Source organism: Microchirus variegatus, assembly GCF_963457635.1.
Source record: "Microchirus variegatus genome assembly, chromosome: 23".
Classification (NCBI taxonomy): Eukaryota; Metazoa; Chordata; class Actinopteri; order Pleuronectiformes; family Soleidae; genus Microchirus; species Microchirus variegatus.
Genome location: NC_139824.1, coordinates 2367192 through 2381025, shown reverse-complemented (window position 1 = coordinate 2381025; position 13834 = coordinate 2367192). Strand labels below are relative to the sequence as shown.

General features: G+C 41.0%; 1 protein-coding gene across 1 annotated transcript in view; it reads left to right on the top strand.

Annotated features, from left to right (window-relative positions):
* Window positions 1-9939, top strand: part of slc16a10 (solute carrier family 16 member 10) — a gene marked incomplete at both ends in the record, with an annotated part of 84618 nt that extends 74679 nt beyond the window's left edge. Inside the window, 2 exons of the mRNA XM_083909301.1 lie at window positions 1083-1311; window positions 9713-9939. Coding sequence (XP_083765427.1) covers window positions 1083-1311; window positions 9713-9939 — 456 coding nt within the window. The remainder of the gene's footprint in view (window positions 1-1082; window positions 1312-9712) is intronic.
* Between the last annotated feature and the right edge of the window lie 3895 nt (window positions 9940-13834).

The window sequence follows — 13834 nt, the reverse complement described above, 5'->3', positions numbered from 1 at the left end:
AAGTGCATCAGGGAACTACACCAGTACAGATGAAAACACTCCCTGTTTCTCATTCTTGGTTGGTTTATACATTAAGTCTATGAGGGCTGATCCATTTTTCTTCATTTGCAGATTAAGTTCTGTAGACCAGTGGTTATCAACCTTTTTATACCAAGTACCACCTGAGAACTAAACTCTGAAGTAACACATCACCAGCGTTAAAATACAATTGTGTAAATAGACCGAGCTAAGTCAGCTAGAGCAGCAGTCCCCAACCCCTGGGTCGCGGACCGGTACCAGTCCGTGGGTCCTTTGGTACTGGGCCGCACAGAAAGAATAAATAACTTACATTATTTCCGTTTTATTTATTATCGGGGTACAAGGAGTGAGTCGCAAAACTCGCTTACTTGTTTGAAGTATTCAGCCTACACACCTACACAAAAATAAGTAAATGAACTAATGGCCAAGATCGCAGACCTCACTCACTCGTACTCTTTACTCTCTCTACTGCCTGCTCACCCGCGCTCTCGGCACATACTGATTTTGATGAACAACAAACAAATGCTGAGTGCTGATCAATAGTTTTGTGCAAGTAATTTAAGGTCCAGACTCATGTCCCAAATATGACATCCTTCATTCAGTGATTGAAACAAATATATCAACATTAATGAAACGTTTACAGCTGTTTTGTGTATCTTATTTTGAAGGCACGTTTAAGCGTTACCATAGCGACCAGAGAGCGTTAGGGGGGCGGTCCGTGAAAATAATGCCTGACATTAAACCGGTCCATGGAGCAAAAAAGTTTGGGGACCGCTGAACTAGAATACTACAGTTTGAGAAACGTGATCCCCTTTTCCTCAAGTACTTACAGTAAATAAGCTTATTTTATGGCAATGAAAACAAAATTATTTTTTATTTTAAAGCGATTATACACTTACACAAACATGGGTTTTATATTTGAAGAACTTCTGAAATGTTACACACTGGACCTCTAAACAGCGTTTAGATGACCACATGCTGCTCTTCATTTCAACTCCAACTTGAAATGAAAGTTTTCTCTGATTCATTAACATGAAAATTGCAAAAAAAATGCTTTCTCTCAGGTGTCGTCCTTCTTTATCATCGGCGTCATGTCCATGATGATCCCTCTGTGTCACATCTTCGGTGGACTCATTGCTGTTTGTCTGCTGATGGGCCTGTTTGACGGCTGCTTCATCTGCATCATGGGTCCCATTGCCTTCGAGCTGGTTGGACCCAATGACGTGTCCCAGGCTATCGGCTTTCTGTTGGGCCTCATGTCTGTGCCCATGACTGTGGGACCTCCCATTGCAGGTAAGATAGACTGGATCAATTATCTATCTATAAAGCAAGTTGTGTCTGTGTGTGTCTGTGACGGGCATATTTCGCTGACAGATCGACCTGAGATAAAAATATTTGAGACTCAAAAAATTGCATTTGAACACTGTTTTTCTTTGATTGAAGTGAAGGTTTTTTTATTTGAACAGCTTAAAAGCATACTCAAAGTAATGTTGTTTTGTGTTTGGGCCATATAATGGGTAGGACATTTGTGTCTTTATAAGTCAATAAAAACATTTTTACAATAAAAAAAAAGCACTTCAAGCACTTTTTTTCTTTGATTGAAAGGCTTTTTTTTGATTGAAGTGAAGGTTTTTTTTTAATTTAAAATACATTTTTTGATTGAATAATAAAGACACAAATCTACCTCCATACTGCTCTCTTCATATTGGTGAAATGCCCTGCGATAATGAAGACTACTGGCAACAAAGGATGTTGTCATAGCCAAGCCCGAAATGTTTTATTAGCCCAAATAGCGTTACAATTGAAAATGTTTTAATTATTTAAGTAGGACGTGTATCACAGCACATCACTGTTTCCAAGGGGACAAATTTCACGGGAGCTCCACCTCATGTCTAATTGTGTGGATAGGTGCATAGGTCTCACTTTGGTGATAGTCACGCCCGGAACACACTATCAGTAACCTAATTCGCTCTGGATTTCCACGCCTGAGTAATCTCATCTCATCTGCGAATATCTGAGTATTTGAGAGGAACACACTAGCGTGATCCCAGAAAGTAACTAAAGTAGTTACTGAGTTACACATTCTAAAAGTAACTAGTTACTTTGGAAAGTAACTATTGCGTTACTTTCAAGTAATTTTTAAATACTCATGTGTCAAATAATTTGGAGCCCATCTCCACCCCTCTTTGACAGAACTTGTGTGCGTGTTCAAATATTTATGATAAATCTGAATACTATAATACTATAATGGACACTCAATACAATACAAGCAGAAATCCACGGTGCACAAATCTAAACTATTTCAACGTTGCCGTGGGAAAGTGAGACTATCATCCAATAATATGTGATGGATTATTGTAGATTATTATAATTACTATTCTTATAGAGTAGATTGATAAAAATAACACAATATATGTTTTGGAACTTTTTAACTTATTTATTGCACCTCAACAGAACACAACTAAGCAAAATTAAATGATGCTTGTTAAGCAATGTACCAAAAATAAATAATACATACATTTACTCTTTAGTGTAAATTAGAAAGAAAAAACAGTTGACATACTGTACGTATGTTTTTACATAATGTAATAATAATAATAATAATACATTTTATTTGAAGCGCTTTTCTAAGTACTCTAAGACACTTTACAATACATTATAAAAGCAGTAAAAACAGCATCAAATAATAAAAACACATCAGACTAAACTAAACATTAAAAGCAATTTTAAAAAGGTTAGTTTTTGTCATTGATTTAAAAGTTGAGAGGTCGGTGGAGTCACGGATTTGTGTGGGGAGAGAGTACCAGAGGGAGGGGGCAGCGACAGAGCGCCCCAGGTTCGGTGCTTGGGTGGTGGAGACAGGAGGTTTGCGTTAGATGAGCGTAGGCTACGGGATGGGTTGTGGCGGTGGAGCAGGTCAGTGAGGTAGGAAGGGGCCTGGTTATGGAGGGCTTTGTGTGTGAGGAGGAGGATTTTGAATTGTATTCGTTGTGGGACCGGGAGCCAGTGGAGGTTCTGGAGGACAGGGGTAATGTGGTCACAGGAGCGGGTATGGGTGAGCAGACAAGCAGCAGAGTTCTGGATGTACTGGAGTTTATTTAAGGTTTTGGATGGTGTGCCATAGAGGATGCTGTTGCAGTAATCAAGTCTGGAGGTGATGAAGGCGTGGATGAGGCTTTCAGCAGCGGAGAAAGTGAGTGATGGGCGGAGTCGGGCGATGTTTTTGAGGTGAAAAAAGGCAGTTCTGGTGATTTGTTTTATGTGGTGTTCGAAGGAGAGGTTATTGTCAAAGATGACTCCGAGGTTGCGACTGTGAAGGGATGGAGACAGGGTGGAGGTGTCGACAGTGAGGGAGAAGCTGGGAATGGCTTTTGTGACGGATTTGGGACCGACGATGATCATGTCTGTTTTGTCGCAGTTCAGTTTGAGGAAGTTGGTGTGCATCCAGGATTTAATATCAGTGAGGCAGTTGGAGAGAGTGGAGTGAGTGGCAGAGGTGATGGATTTGGTGGAGATGTAGAGCTGGACATCATCGGCATAGCAGTGGAAGTTAAGACCATGGTGGCGGATGATGTTGCCAAGGTAGAGTATGAAGAGGAGAGGACCAAGCACCGAGCCCTGGGGGACGCCTTGGGACAGTGGAGCAGTGGAGGAGGTGCAGTTATTGATGTGGATGAACTGTTGTCTGTCGGTGAGTTATGATTGCAGCCAGGAGAGGGTGGTGCCGGTGATGCTAAGGGACGATTTGAGGCGAGAGAGAAGAATGGTGTGGTTGATGGTGTTGAAAGCTGCAATGAGGTCCAGGAGAATGAGGATGCTGAGGTGACCAGAGTCTGCGGAGAGGAGGAAGTCGTTGGTGACTTTGATGAGGGCTGTTTCAGTACTCTGTTGTGAACGGAAGCCGTATTGGAATGGTTCGAACAGGTCATTTGAGCAGAGTTGGGCTTTGAGTTGTTTGGCGACAAGTGCGTTCCAGTATTTTAGACAGAAAAGGGAGATTGGAAATGGACCGAAAGTTTGACATAATGTCGGGGTCTAGTCCAGGTTTTTTGAGGATGGGGTTGACAGCAGATAGATTGAGTGAACGGGGGATTGAGCCAGAGCTGAGAGAGGTGTTCATGATTTCTGTGATGAGTGTGGAGATAGCTGGTAGACAGTCCTTGATGAGGTGGGGTCCAGGACACATGTTGATGTTTTCATCCCTGTTAAGATTTTGGACAGCTCCCCTGAGACACGGGGGAGAACTGAGACAGGGGCTGAGAGGTGTAAGGGGGAGGAACAAATGATGGAGTGGGAGTGCAGACAGTGGTGGCAGAAGAAGAGGACAGGTTGTTGTTAATGGTGTCAATTTTGGTCTGAAAAATGAAAGAAAGGAGTTGCATTTGTCGGTTGTGAATGAGTTGGTGATATTGTCACTGGGTTTGAGGAGTTTATTTACTGTGGAGAAAAGAGCCCTGGGGTTGGTGGAACCAGAGTGTATGATGTGTGAGTAGTAGGTGGACCGGGTAGTGTTGAGAGCTTCCTTATACTGCTGAAGGTAATCTGTGTAGGCTTGAAGGTGAACGGTTAAAACAGTTTTGTTATGGAGTCTTTCAAGCTGACGCTTTCGGGATTTCATTTTGTGCAGCTCAGGAGTGAGTGAATGAGACAGTTTTAGTTTTGATGGGAGCCAGCTGATCGAGACAGGAGGAGAGTGTTTCGTTGTAGTAGTTGGTGAGGGTGGAGGGGTTGTCATTCAGCGGGGGGGGGGGGGGGGGGGGGGGGATGGGGGCAAGAGAAGCTGAAAGGACCAGAGTGGAGATGGATTTAAGATTTCTGAAAGAAATTGTGTGTTTGTCCTTCAATCAATGTTCATGGTGATTGCCAGGTGGTCAGAGATGTTGAGGTTGAGGATGGAGAGGTGGGGTATGGTGAGACCAGTAGAGCAGACCAGATCCAGGATGTGACCATGGCTGTGGGTGGGAAAGTTGAACAGTTCGAGGAATTCAGTGGCAGATTTGCCTGATCAAACCTATTGAAGAATAAGTTCAAGTCAGGCCTCTCCAGACTCCTCTGACATCTCTCTGCTGCAGCTGATCCTCCATCTTCTTCCTGTAGCTGTCCTTCCCCTCCCTGATCTTTCTCCTCAGCTCCCTCTGAACGGTCTTCAGCTCCTCCTTGTCTCCTGAACTAAAAGCTCTCTTTTTCTCCTTAAGGAGAGCCTTTATGTCAGGATTAATCAAGGGTTTGTTGTTAGAGAAACACCGTACTGTCCTGGTGGGTACAGTGCACTCTACACAGAAGTTTATGTAGTCCGTAATTGTGTTTGTGAGACTGTCAATGTCCTCCCCATGACCCTCAAGTCTCCTCAGACCATACTTTCACTGTGCAGGTCACAGCTGGCTGCTTGTGAACCAGAGGTTTGTACACAGGAAGGAGATGAACCAGGTTGTGATCAGATCTTCCGGGGGGGGGGGGGGGGGGGGGGGGGGATGAGTTATATGCCTCGTTGGTGTTGGCATAGAAAAGGTCCAGTATTTTATTGTCTCTGGTGTGGCAGGTGACATACTGAGTGAGTGTGGGCAGAGAGGTGGAAGGAGAGGCATGATTAAAATCCCCAGAGATCAGGAGGAGAGCCTGTGGATGCTGTGTCTGCAGCCTGCTCACCACTGAGTGCAGGACATCACAGGCTGCATAAGCGTTAGCAGAGGGGGGAACGTACGCAGCTATCGCAATAACATGCGAGAATTCCCGCGGCAGATAGTTTGGTCTTATGCTAACGGCTAACAGTTCCAAGTCCTTACAGCAGTTTTGCTCTTTAATAGTGATGTGCCCAGAGTTACACCATCTATCATTCACAAACACTGCCAGTCCTCCTCCTTTCCTCTTTCCACTCTCTTTCGTCCTGTCCGTGCGAATCAGATGGAATCCGTCCAGCGCGGTGTCCGTGTCCGGGGCAGCAGCGGTGAGCCACGTCTCCGTGAACAGCATGATGCTGCAGTGCCGGTAATCCCTCTCATGCCGGGTCAGCGCCGCTAACTGGTCCATTTTATTAGGGAGATATCTTACACTTCCCATAATAATGGACGGGAGAACAGGTCTGAAACGTCTCCTTCCCGCACGGCGTTGAACTCCAGTGCGACACCCCCGTTTTCTCCTCCTGAGCCCACAGGGAATATCGGGTCGCTCCTCCGGCAGAACAGCTGTGTAGCGCAGCGCTAACAGCTGATCCCTGCTCAGCTGGACCATTATGGCAAAAATATTAGTAACAATTTTTTTTGCATGATATTGAAATCACGATTATTAGACATGATTATTCATTGATTTCAAAACTTGAGTATTTATTGAACCACCAAAACTCAACTTTAAATATAATTTTAAAAAACAGCCAGAAATACATTAGTAACAAGCAAAATATAATAATTATAGTAAATTAAAATAATAATAGCAATAAAAACAAAAAATAACCAATCTACTTTCTAAGGTGTTTTTCCAGCAAACACCTGTATCTTAATCAGGGGGGTCTAACCCCCCCAGACCCCCCTGTATTTCGCACAGTGGTTTTCATATACGTAACGTTTGCCACTAGTGTTCAGTCACATACAGGGACGTTTTTTCTTGTTATTGTTTCACTTGATCGAGGACAAACATGTGCTGATGTGCTTGAATCATGTGTGAATGACACAGCTTTGTGTGTGAAGTATTGACTGTGATGCTAATGATTTGAGTTGAGAGTTAGTCATTATCAGCTCATTCAGTGACAGACTGATCCATCCACACTACACCACAGAGACACTTAATTAGTGTCTTATTTGATATTAGAAATATGTGTCTATCTTTGATCCTTCTCTCTATTGTATATTTTGTTTTCATGAAACAACAAAAACAGATGATGGAAATACAGTGGTATGCAAAAGTTTGGGCATCACTGTAAATGTTCATGATTTTCCTTTATAAATCATTGGTTGTTTGGATAAGAAATTTCAGTTAAATATATCATATAGGAGACAAACAGTGATATTTGAGAAGTGATATAAAGTTTATATGATTTACAGTCTGCAATATCAGCAGATTCTGGAGAACAATGTCCAGGAATCAGTGACAAAGTTGAAGTTGTGCCGGGGCAAACCATCAAACTGAACTGGAGATGTTTTGTAAAGAAGAATGGTCCAAAATACCTTCTGCCAGAATCCAGACTCTAATTGGAAGCTATAGGTAGTGTTTAGAGGCTGTTATTCCTGTAAACTGCTTAACTTATGCACATGTCTAATTTTGTTTAAATAATTCTTGCACACTTTCTGTAAATCATATAAACTTTTGTTTGTCTCCTATATGATATATTTAACTGAAAGATCTTTTTCAAACAACCAATGATTTATAAAGGAAAATCATGAAGATTTACAGGGGTGCCCAAACTTTTGCATATCACTGTATGACTACACATGCATATATATGTATTGTTCTGTGTAGCAGTGCAGCTCACAACAATAGCATCTGTGCTCATACAGAGAGGTGTGGTTTCACTGACATCTTAGACCAGGAGGGGGTTGTTCTATGTAAATGTGATGATTCTGTCTCTTGGCTCTCAGAAGGTGTAAATCTTTGAGGCTAAAATTCTCCCTAAAGTAGTTTGAGGAGTGCCTACATTCAAATGGCCACATCTTCTTCAAATATTAGCAGATTTGTGACAATTTGTACTAGACACATCAAAGGGGAAAAGTTGTCGAATTTTTTTGTCGATTCAAAAGGGCGTGGCCATGACACCCATCAGCATTTTGGCGAATTCGACCATTTGCTGCAAAACAGGGAGGTTCCCTATAACTTCGACATACATTGACCGATCGCCAATCTTTATACTGTACGTGACTCAAGAGACTGTAGACGTGTATACAGAGTCAGGAAGTGCGAGGAAATGCCCTATAATTTTGCCATTCGTTGACCGATTGGTGAGGTCAGGGAACTGCTGCACTCCCCTACTTGCGTGTGGGGAACACTTGCATGGGAGATGCAAGAGTTTTGAAATTGTTTGTGGTGATTTAGTGGTTAATGATTAATGGTTTCATTGTTACAGCCCAAAATGTGTGAACAATCACCTGTTTGTTCAATCTTATCTCTCTCTCCCTATGAAACTCACCATTTCAATATCAGGAAACCAATTTGCTTCCTTGTTACACCCAAATCACAGCCATTATTAATAAAGAGATGACATACAAACGTTTAAACCTCATACATGGGGGCAGCTTTAAGCAGTGGCGGCTCCTGAAGAAAATGTCATGGGGGGGGGGCATTTTTTTCTGATAATGATTAAGGTGACCCTTTCAATAGGTGCATAAAGAAAGACAGTATCAATTTTGATGATTAACATTCCTTTTTGTGTCCACTAGATGGCAACTTGATAAACAAACATTATTTACATGAATCTAATGTATGATGTAAAATAGCTAAACAGGACACAAGATGTGTCCAGCAACCACATAAAGACAGGAGTAGCATATTAAGTCAAGTATTTATTAACTGACCAAGGATCAAGAGCTTTCACAACCTTTACCAGATACATACAACAAACATATGACAAGATAGTGCAGTCAAATTCAGTCAAAATCATTATTTAGATGTGTTGCTAAACGCATCTTAGAATACTTTCTTACACGAAACAGTCCGATTGTCTGATTTGCGTGAAGTTTAACCTGCAGTTAAACCCTGAGCGATACAAACATCAACAATGTTAGCAAACAAGCTAACGAACGTTGCCTTAAATGTGACCCACCACAGACCAATCGGGAACAAGTCGGCACAGCGCAAAACAAGTAAAACATGAAAAAAAAATTTTTTTTTCTAAATGAGGGATTTTTGTTTTTTTCTAAATTGTTCAACTTGAAGTTTTGAAGAAGCCACTACATGCTTCAAATCACAGTATTGTGGGTCCGGTTAAACGAGCACAATACTCTGTGTATTTTTAAAACAGTCAGCTTCACTTAGAGCGCCGCCACTAGAGAGGCGAACAACTTATCGGGAGATGTGACTTGTAGATATCCCCTCCTCTCTTTGCTCAGTTTACCTGTGACACGAACACGTTTGTGCATGCACATAAATCCTCATTAAAAAACTATCTGAGATGTGTGTGTTCTCCCCTGCACCAAGAACCAGCCTGAGCCTGCCTGAACAATAGGAAAACAGACTTATACACCTCACCCAGTAAAATCTATACTGGCAGAACTATGATTTATTGAGAATATGTTTGCAGCTCAACAGGAAGCTGAAGTTTCTGTCACTTTGTAAACCACTCACTCTCCCACACCAAAGTCCATGGACAAAATCAGTGTTTGAAATCCTTCGTTTTGATTCACCTCATTAAACACAAACTGACCACACGAAGCAGGTGAGAAAAGGATGCTGGACTTCAAAAAACCCTGAACTCTCTTTCCTCCTCATAAATGTCAGAGCTCTGGATCAGCAATAGATTCAGCATGACCTGAAGGACACACATGACATGAACTTCACAGCTGATTTATTCTTGTGTGTGAGTGCAGTAGACACATGGCAGAGCTTCGCTGACTAAGCGTCACAGCAGTGTGTTCAGGGCCTTAGTGTCTCATACAGTGCTTATTTTCAGTGTTCCACTAGGGCTTATAAATAAACTTTGACCTTAATCTGTTTTTTTGTTTTTGTTTTTATTTACACCGCCACTATTTTCCTCTCTGTCTGTGGTTTACAGGCTTCCTGAGGGACAGACTGGGAAACTATGACGTGGCCTTCTACCTGGCAGGTATCCCCCCGATCATCGGAGGTGCTGTGCTGTGTCTGATACCCTGGGTGGAAAACAGGCGCAAGAAAGCAGAGAAGGATATCCTGAGCAAGGAGCAGGATTTGACCCAGACCATGTTAGGGCATGAGAAGGCTCAGGAGGACTGTGAGTGTAAAAATGGAGAGTCTGTCATATAGACCACATAGACCTGCCTCTTTAAGGATAACCTCGGACAATGCAAAAGTGAAACATCAGATAGAGGTAAAGTACTAAAGTGCAGTTTAACACGAATGTGATCCTGAAGAACCCAGTCTCCAGAATCACATGTTGCCATTGTACATTTCTGCAAACCTCAACCAAAATTACTTATTTACATGTCAATTACATATGCAGACCTGCTATCTCACACACACACACACACACACACACACAATGTGAATGAATCAATTTGACAAACACATATTGAAACATATACATAATTCTTATAGTTTGCAGAAAAGGGAAATTGCAGTGTTTTTCTGGAAGACCAGACTGAGAACTATGCATTAGATCGTTCAAATTGGACTCATTTTAGATAAGGAAAACTTGAAATTTTAATGAAAGGGAAAACAAATCTGTGTTTTCTTGTATTTGTCACAGGGGAATACTTTTTGTTCTACGTCTCTACATGTTTTGATACAGCTATAGGTGACAGTCCTGCCTCAGATGGCATTCTCAGATTTCAACACTACCCTACATGTTTGTCTCCAGTGATCTGTCAGACATGATTCCTGTGGTAAAACAGTCTTAAAACACATCAGTGTCAGATACAGGGAGAATGACACAAAGAACCACTACAGAGAGACATATGTTTAGTGTAGTTAGTGAAGCTCTGAGCTCATCTGAGCTTAAGACTCTGCTCAGACACTTCAATCAATCAATCAATCTTTATTTGTATAGCCCACAGTTTACAAAACATAGTTTGTCTCACAGGGTTGGTAACATCCTCTGTCCTTAGACCTTCGACCAGGGTAAGGAAAAACTACCAGGGAAAAAACCCTTATAACAGGGAAAAGGGTAGAAACCTTAGGGGGAACCACAGGTAAGGGATCCACTCCCTGGATGGACAGACGTGCAGTAGATGTTACTCAAAACATACAATACACAATGACAAAGAATAAAAAGTAAAAAAGTTAAAAGGGAATCAGCTTTAAGGACAATGTGGATTTTCCGTGCTGACACAGAGACCAGCAGTGCTGTCGTGTCTCAAGCTCACTGTGCCGTTAGTGACTGCGTCTGCACAAACACAGTCATATTTAGTCATAAGCCTCTGATGAGGAGGAAAATGTTAATATTATGTTTAAATCCTAATGAATTGAAACAGTATTTCTTTTTTATATAAGTGCTTTTAATTACCTGACATTTGCTCTGTTAACTGGCCAAGACTTTTTTGACGCATGAATGTGCAACATCAGTTTACGACTCAACCACACATTCTGATGAGGTCCAGCTCTGTTTTAATGGATGACCTTTTTAAATAACAACAGAAGAATAGAGGATCATGTGCCCTGTTTCTCACCACTCTATAAAAGGCTATGACACACGTGTTCTGTAACCTTTAGTTCTAGGTGTTTTTGAAGTATGACAGCCTGAGTAGAGACACGAGGGACAGATTTTAGCCACTTAAATCAATTCATGTAAATTTTATTTATATAAAACTCTACAAGACAGATGTGCAGGAGGTGTCACAAACAAGTTCAGCAGATTACAAACAAAACATCACATTTACAAAGAGGTGAAATAGAAGAAGATAAAGATCAGGAACATTTGACAAATTATTAACATTAATCACAATTATCATCATCACATTCAGAGTGTGCCATCATGCTGCTTGGCCCAATGCCATTGGTTCCAGCTCCTGTTAATGAAGGATGGATGAAGATAATATTAACGTTAGCAGTAATGCTTTTTTTTCTAATGCTTTATCCTCCACAGCTAATAAAATCTAGATTATAGTTTGTGATTCACAGTGCCTTACTATTATGTTTGTCACTATATTCCACTGTTTGACACTCCCATACCAAACTCCACAGAGGAAATGTTTTTTAGCTCATGGTGACACAGTAGCTGTTGATCTCCTGCTGCATTCTCTGCTAAATGTATGTCAATGAGGTAAATCCTAATGAAGATTATGAATCATGAAAGTCATCAATGAACAAAGACCCTATGGTTTCAGGTGTGACAGAAGGAGCAGTGTCTAAACTTCCTTTTCTAGTTAAAATGTTTTGTCTGAGACAAAGTGAGATAAAGTGGTGAGTGAATCAGGTGCAGATGGTTCACTGAGAGTCTGCCTGCTCTTGCACAGTGGAGGCAGCTCTTCACTTTGTCAGAGCGACATACAACTTACCTTCAAAAAACATGACCGGTCACAATCACAAGCTTTAAAATTGTGTGTTTTATTTAAAAAAAAAAAAAATTAAGTTTGTGTGGAGACTATAATGCTGAAAGACCAAATTGTATTGAAATGCAAATGTAGGGAAAGTGTGTTAACCCTGTTTGCTTGTTGTCATATGTTGGTGTGATTCTGACAGGTGGTGTCAGTGAACCGTCCTAACACTGTTCGACACTGAAATTACTCTCTTTAGGAAACTGGAGATACTTTTTGGAAAGACAGTGCACCATCACAGAGATGCTTTGGGTGGATGTAGTTGGGTTTTTTTTTCCTCTGCAGAACTGTGACACTCTCTACCTCAGATGTGATGAAAAAACAGAACCTGCCCACCTGGACTGTCCTGCCTCTCCTTCAGAGGCAGTGCAACAGTGTTCACTGTGGAGAAACACACACACATCATAAGGTCTTAGGACATGATCTTGTTGCTTTGAGTGTGTCTCTAAAATGATACAGTGTGAGAAGTCGTGGAGGCACAAACTTTTTTCTCTTCTCTAAATATACATATGATTTTTTTGACGAAACCACATCAGTTGCCTTTCCATCGAGCTCTTTTCCAAGTGACCATTTACAGCATCAGAGAAATGACTTCATGTGCACCTCTGATGTTTAATTGGTGGATTTTGCTTAATCTGTGCCATCCAAATAAATCAAAGAAAGGTTAAGTATAGTCTATAGCTTTATAAAAGTGTCTTGATGCACAAACATGTTCTCTGTCTTAATTATAGTGACAGCACAGAATTCACAGAGGAATCCTGTGTCTTTTTAAATTAGCGTACATATGTGTTAATAGCATTTAATTTCTTGTTATTTTGCCTCTGTGGTATCTGATCCATCCAATGAATGTTTAGATTATGTGTAACATGCTTCTTATTCTTTGTTTTCTGTTGAATAACTTTACTGCAAACATCAAGCGTTGCTCTTTCTATATAATTTTTTGTTTTTCTTCTTTGACTGTTTTCTTAATGCGGAATTGTCTTATGTATTATTTGCTGTGCTGCATGTTATTGATTATCCATATCATGTGTTAACTGAATTGTTTTTTTTACTTAAGTAGTAGTTTTGTCCAGTTTGCAACCATGTACTACGTATGTAGGTGCCTGGTGAACTGCAGTATATGTGTGCAGACAATCAGATTTCACTATTGCAAAGAAAGTAAATAAAAAAAGATGTTTAAATGTTTGGTGACTTTCTCACTTTCGCATGCTAACCCCAACCCACACACAGTTTTTATATCTTAGTGAGGTCACATCATTGACATCATGCAATTAAGAGCATGCGTGAGAGTTTGGGCCAATTCCTATCTTAACTCTCAATCTTAACCCTCAAGCTCAACCCTTATCTTAACTGGCCCTCAAAACCAAGTGTTAAGGGTTATTTTGTCACTTAGAAATGGGACACCCCTTAAATGCAGATACGTCTTCAGACTGTAGGGGGCAGAATAACGTGAAAGCTGCGTCCAGTCTGTCAACTCCAAAAAAGAAGAAGAACACATTTACGTCACGATTATTTATTTATTATTTTATTTCAGTCAAGTTATTAGGTTGTCAGTTGGTTATAAGATGATACTCATACAAATACCACAACCACGGACATATTCAGCTGACAGTTACCACACACCACGGCTTATTGAAGGGTAAACCTCTATTATCTCTATTAACAAA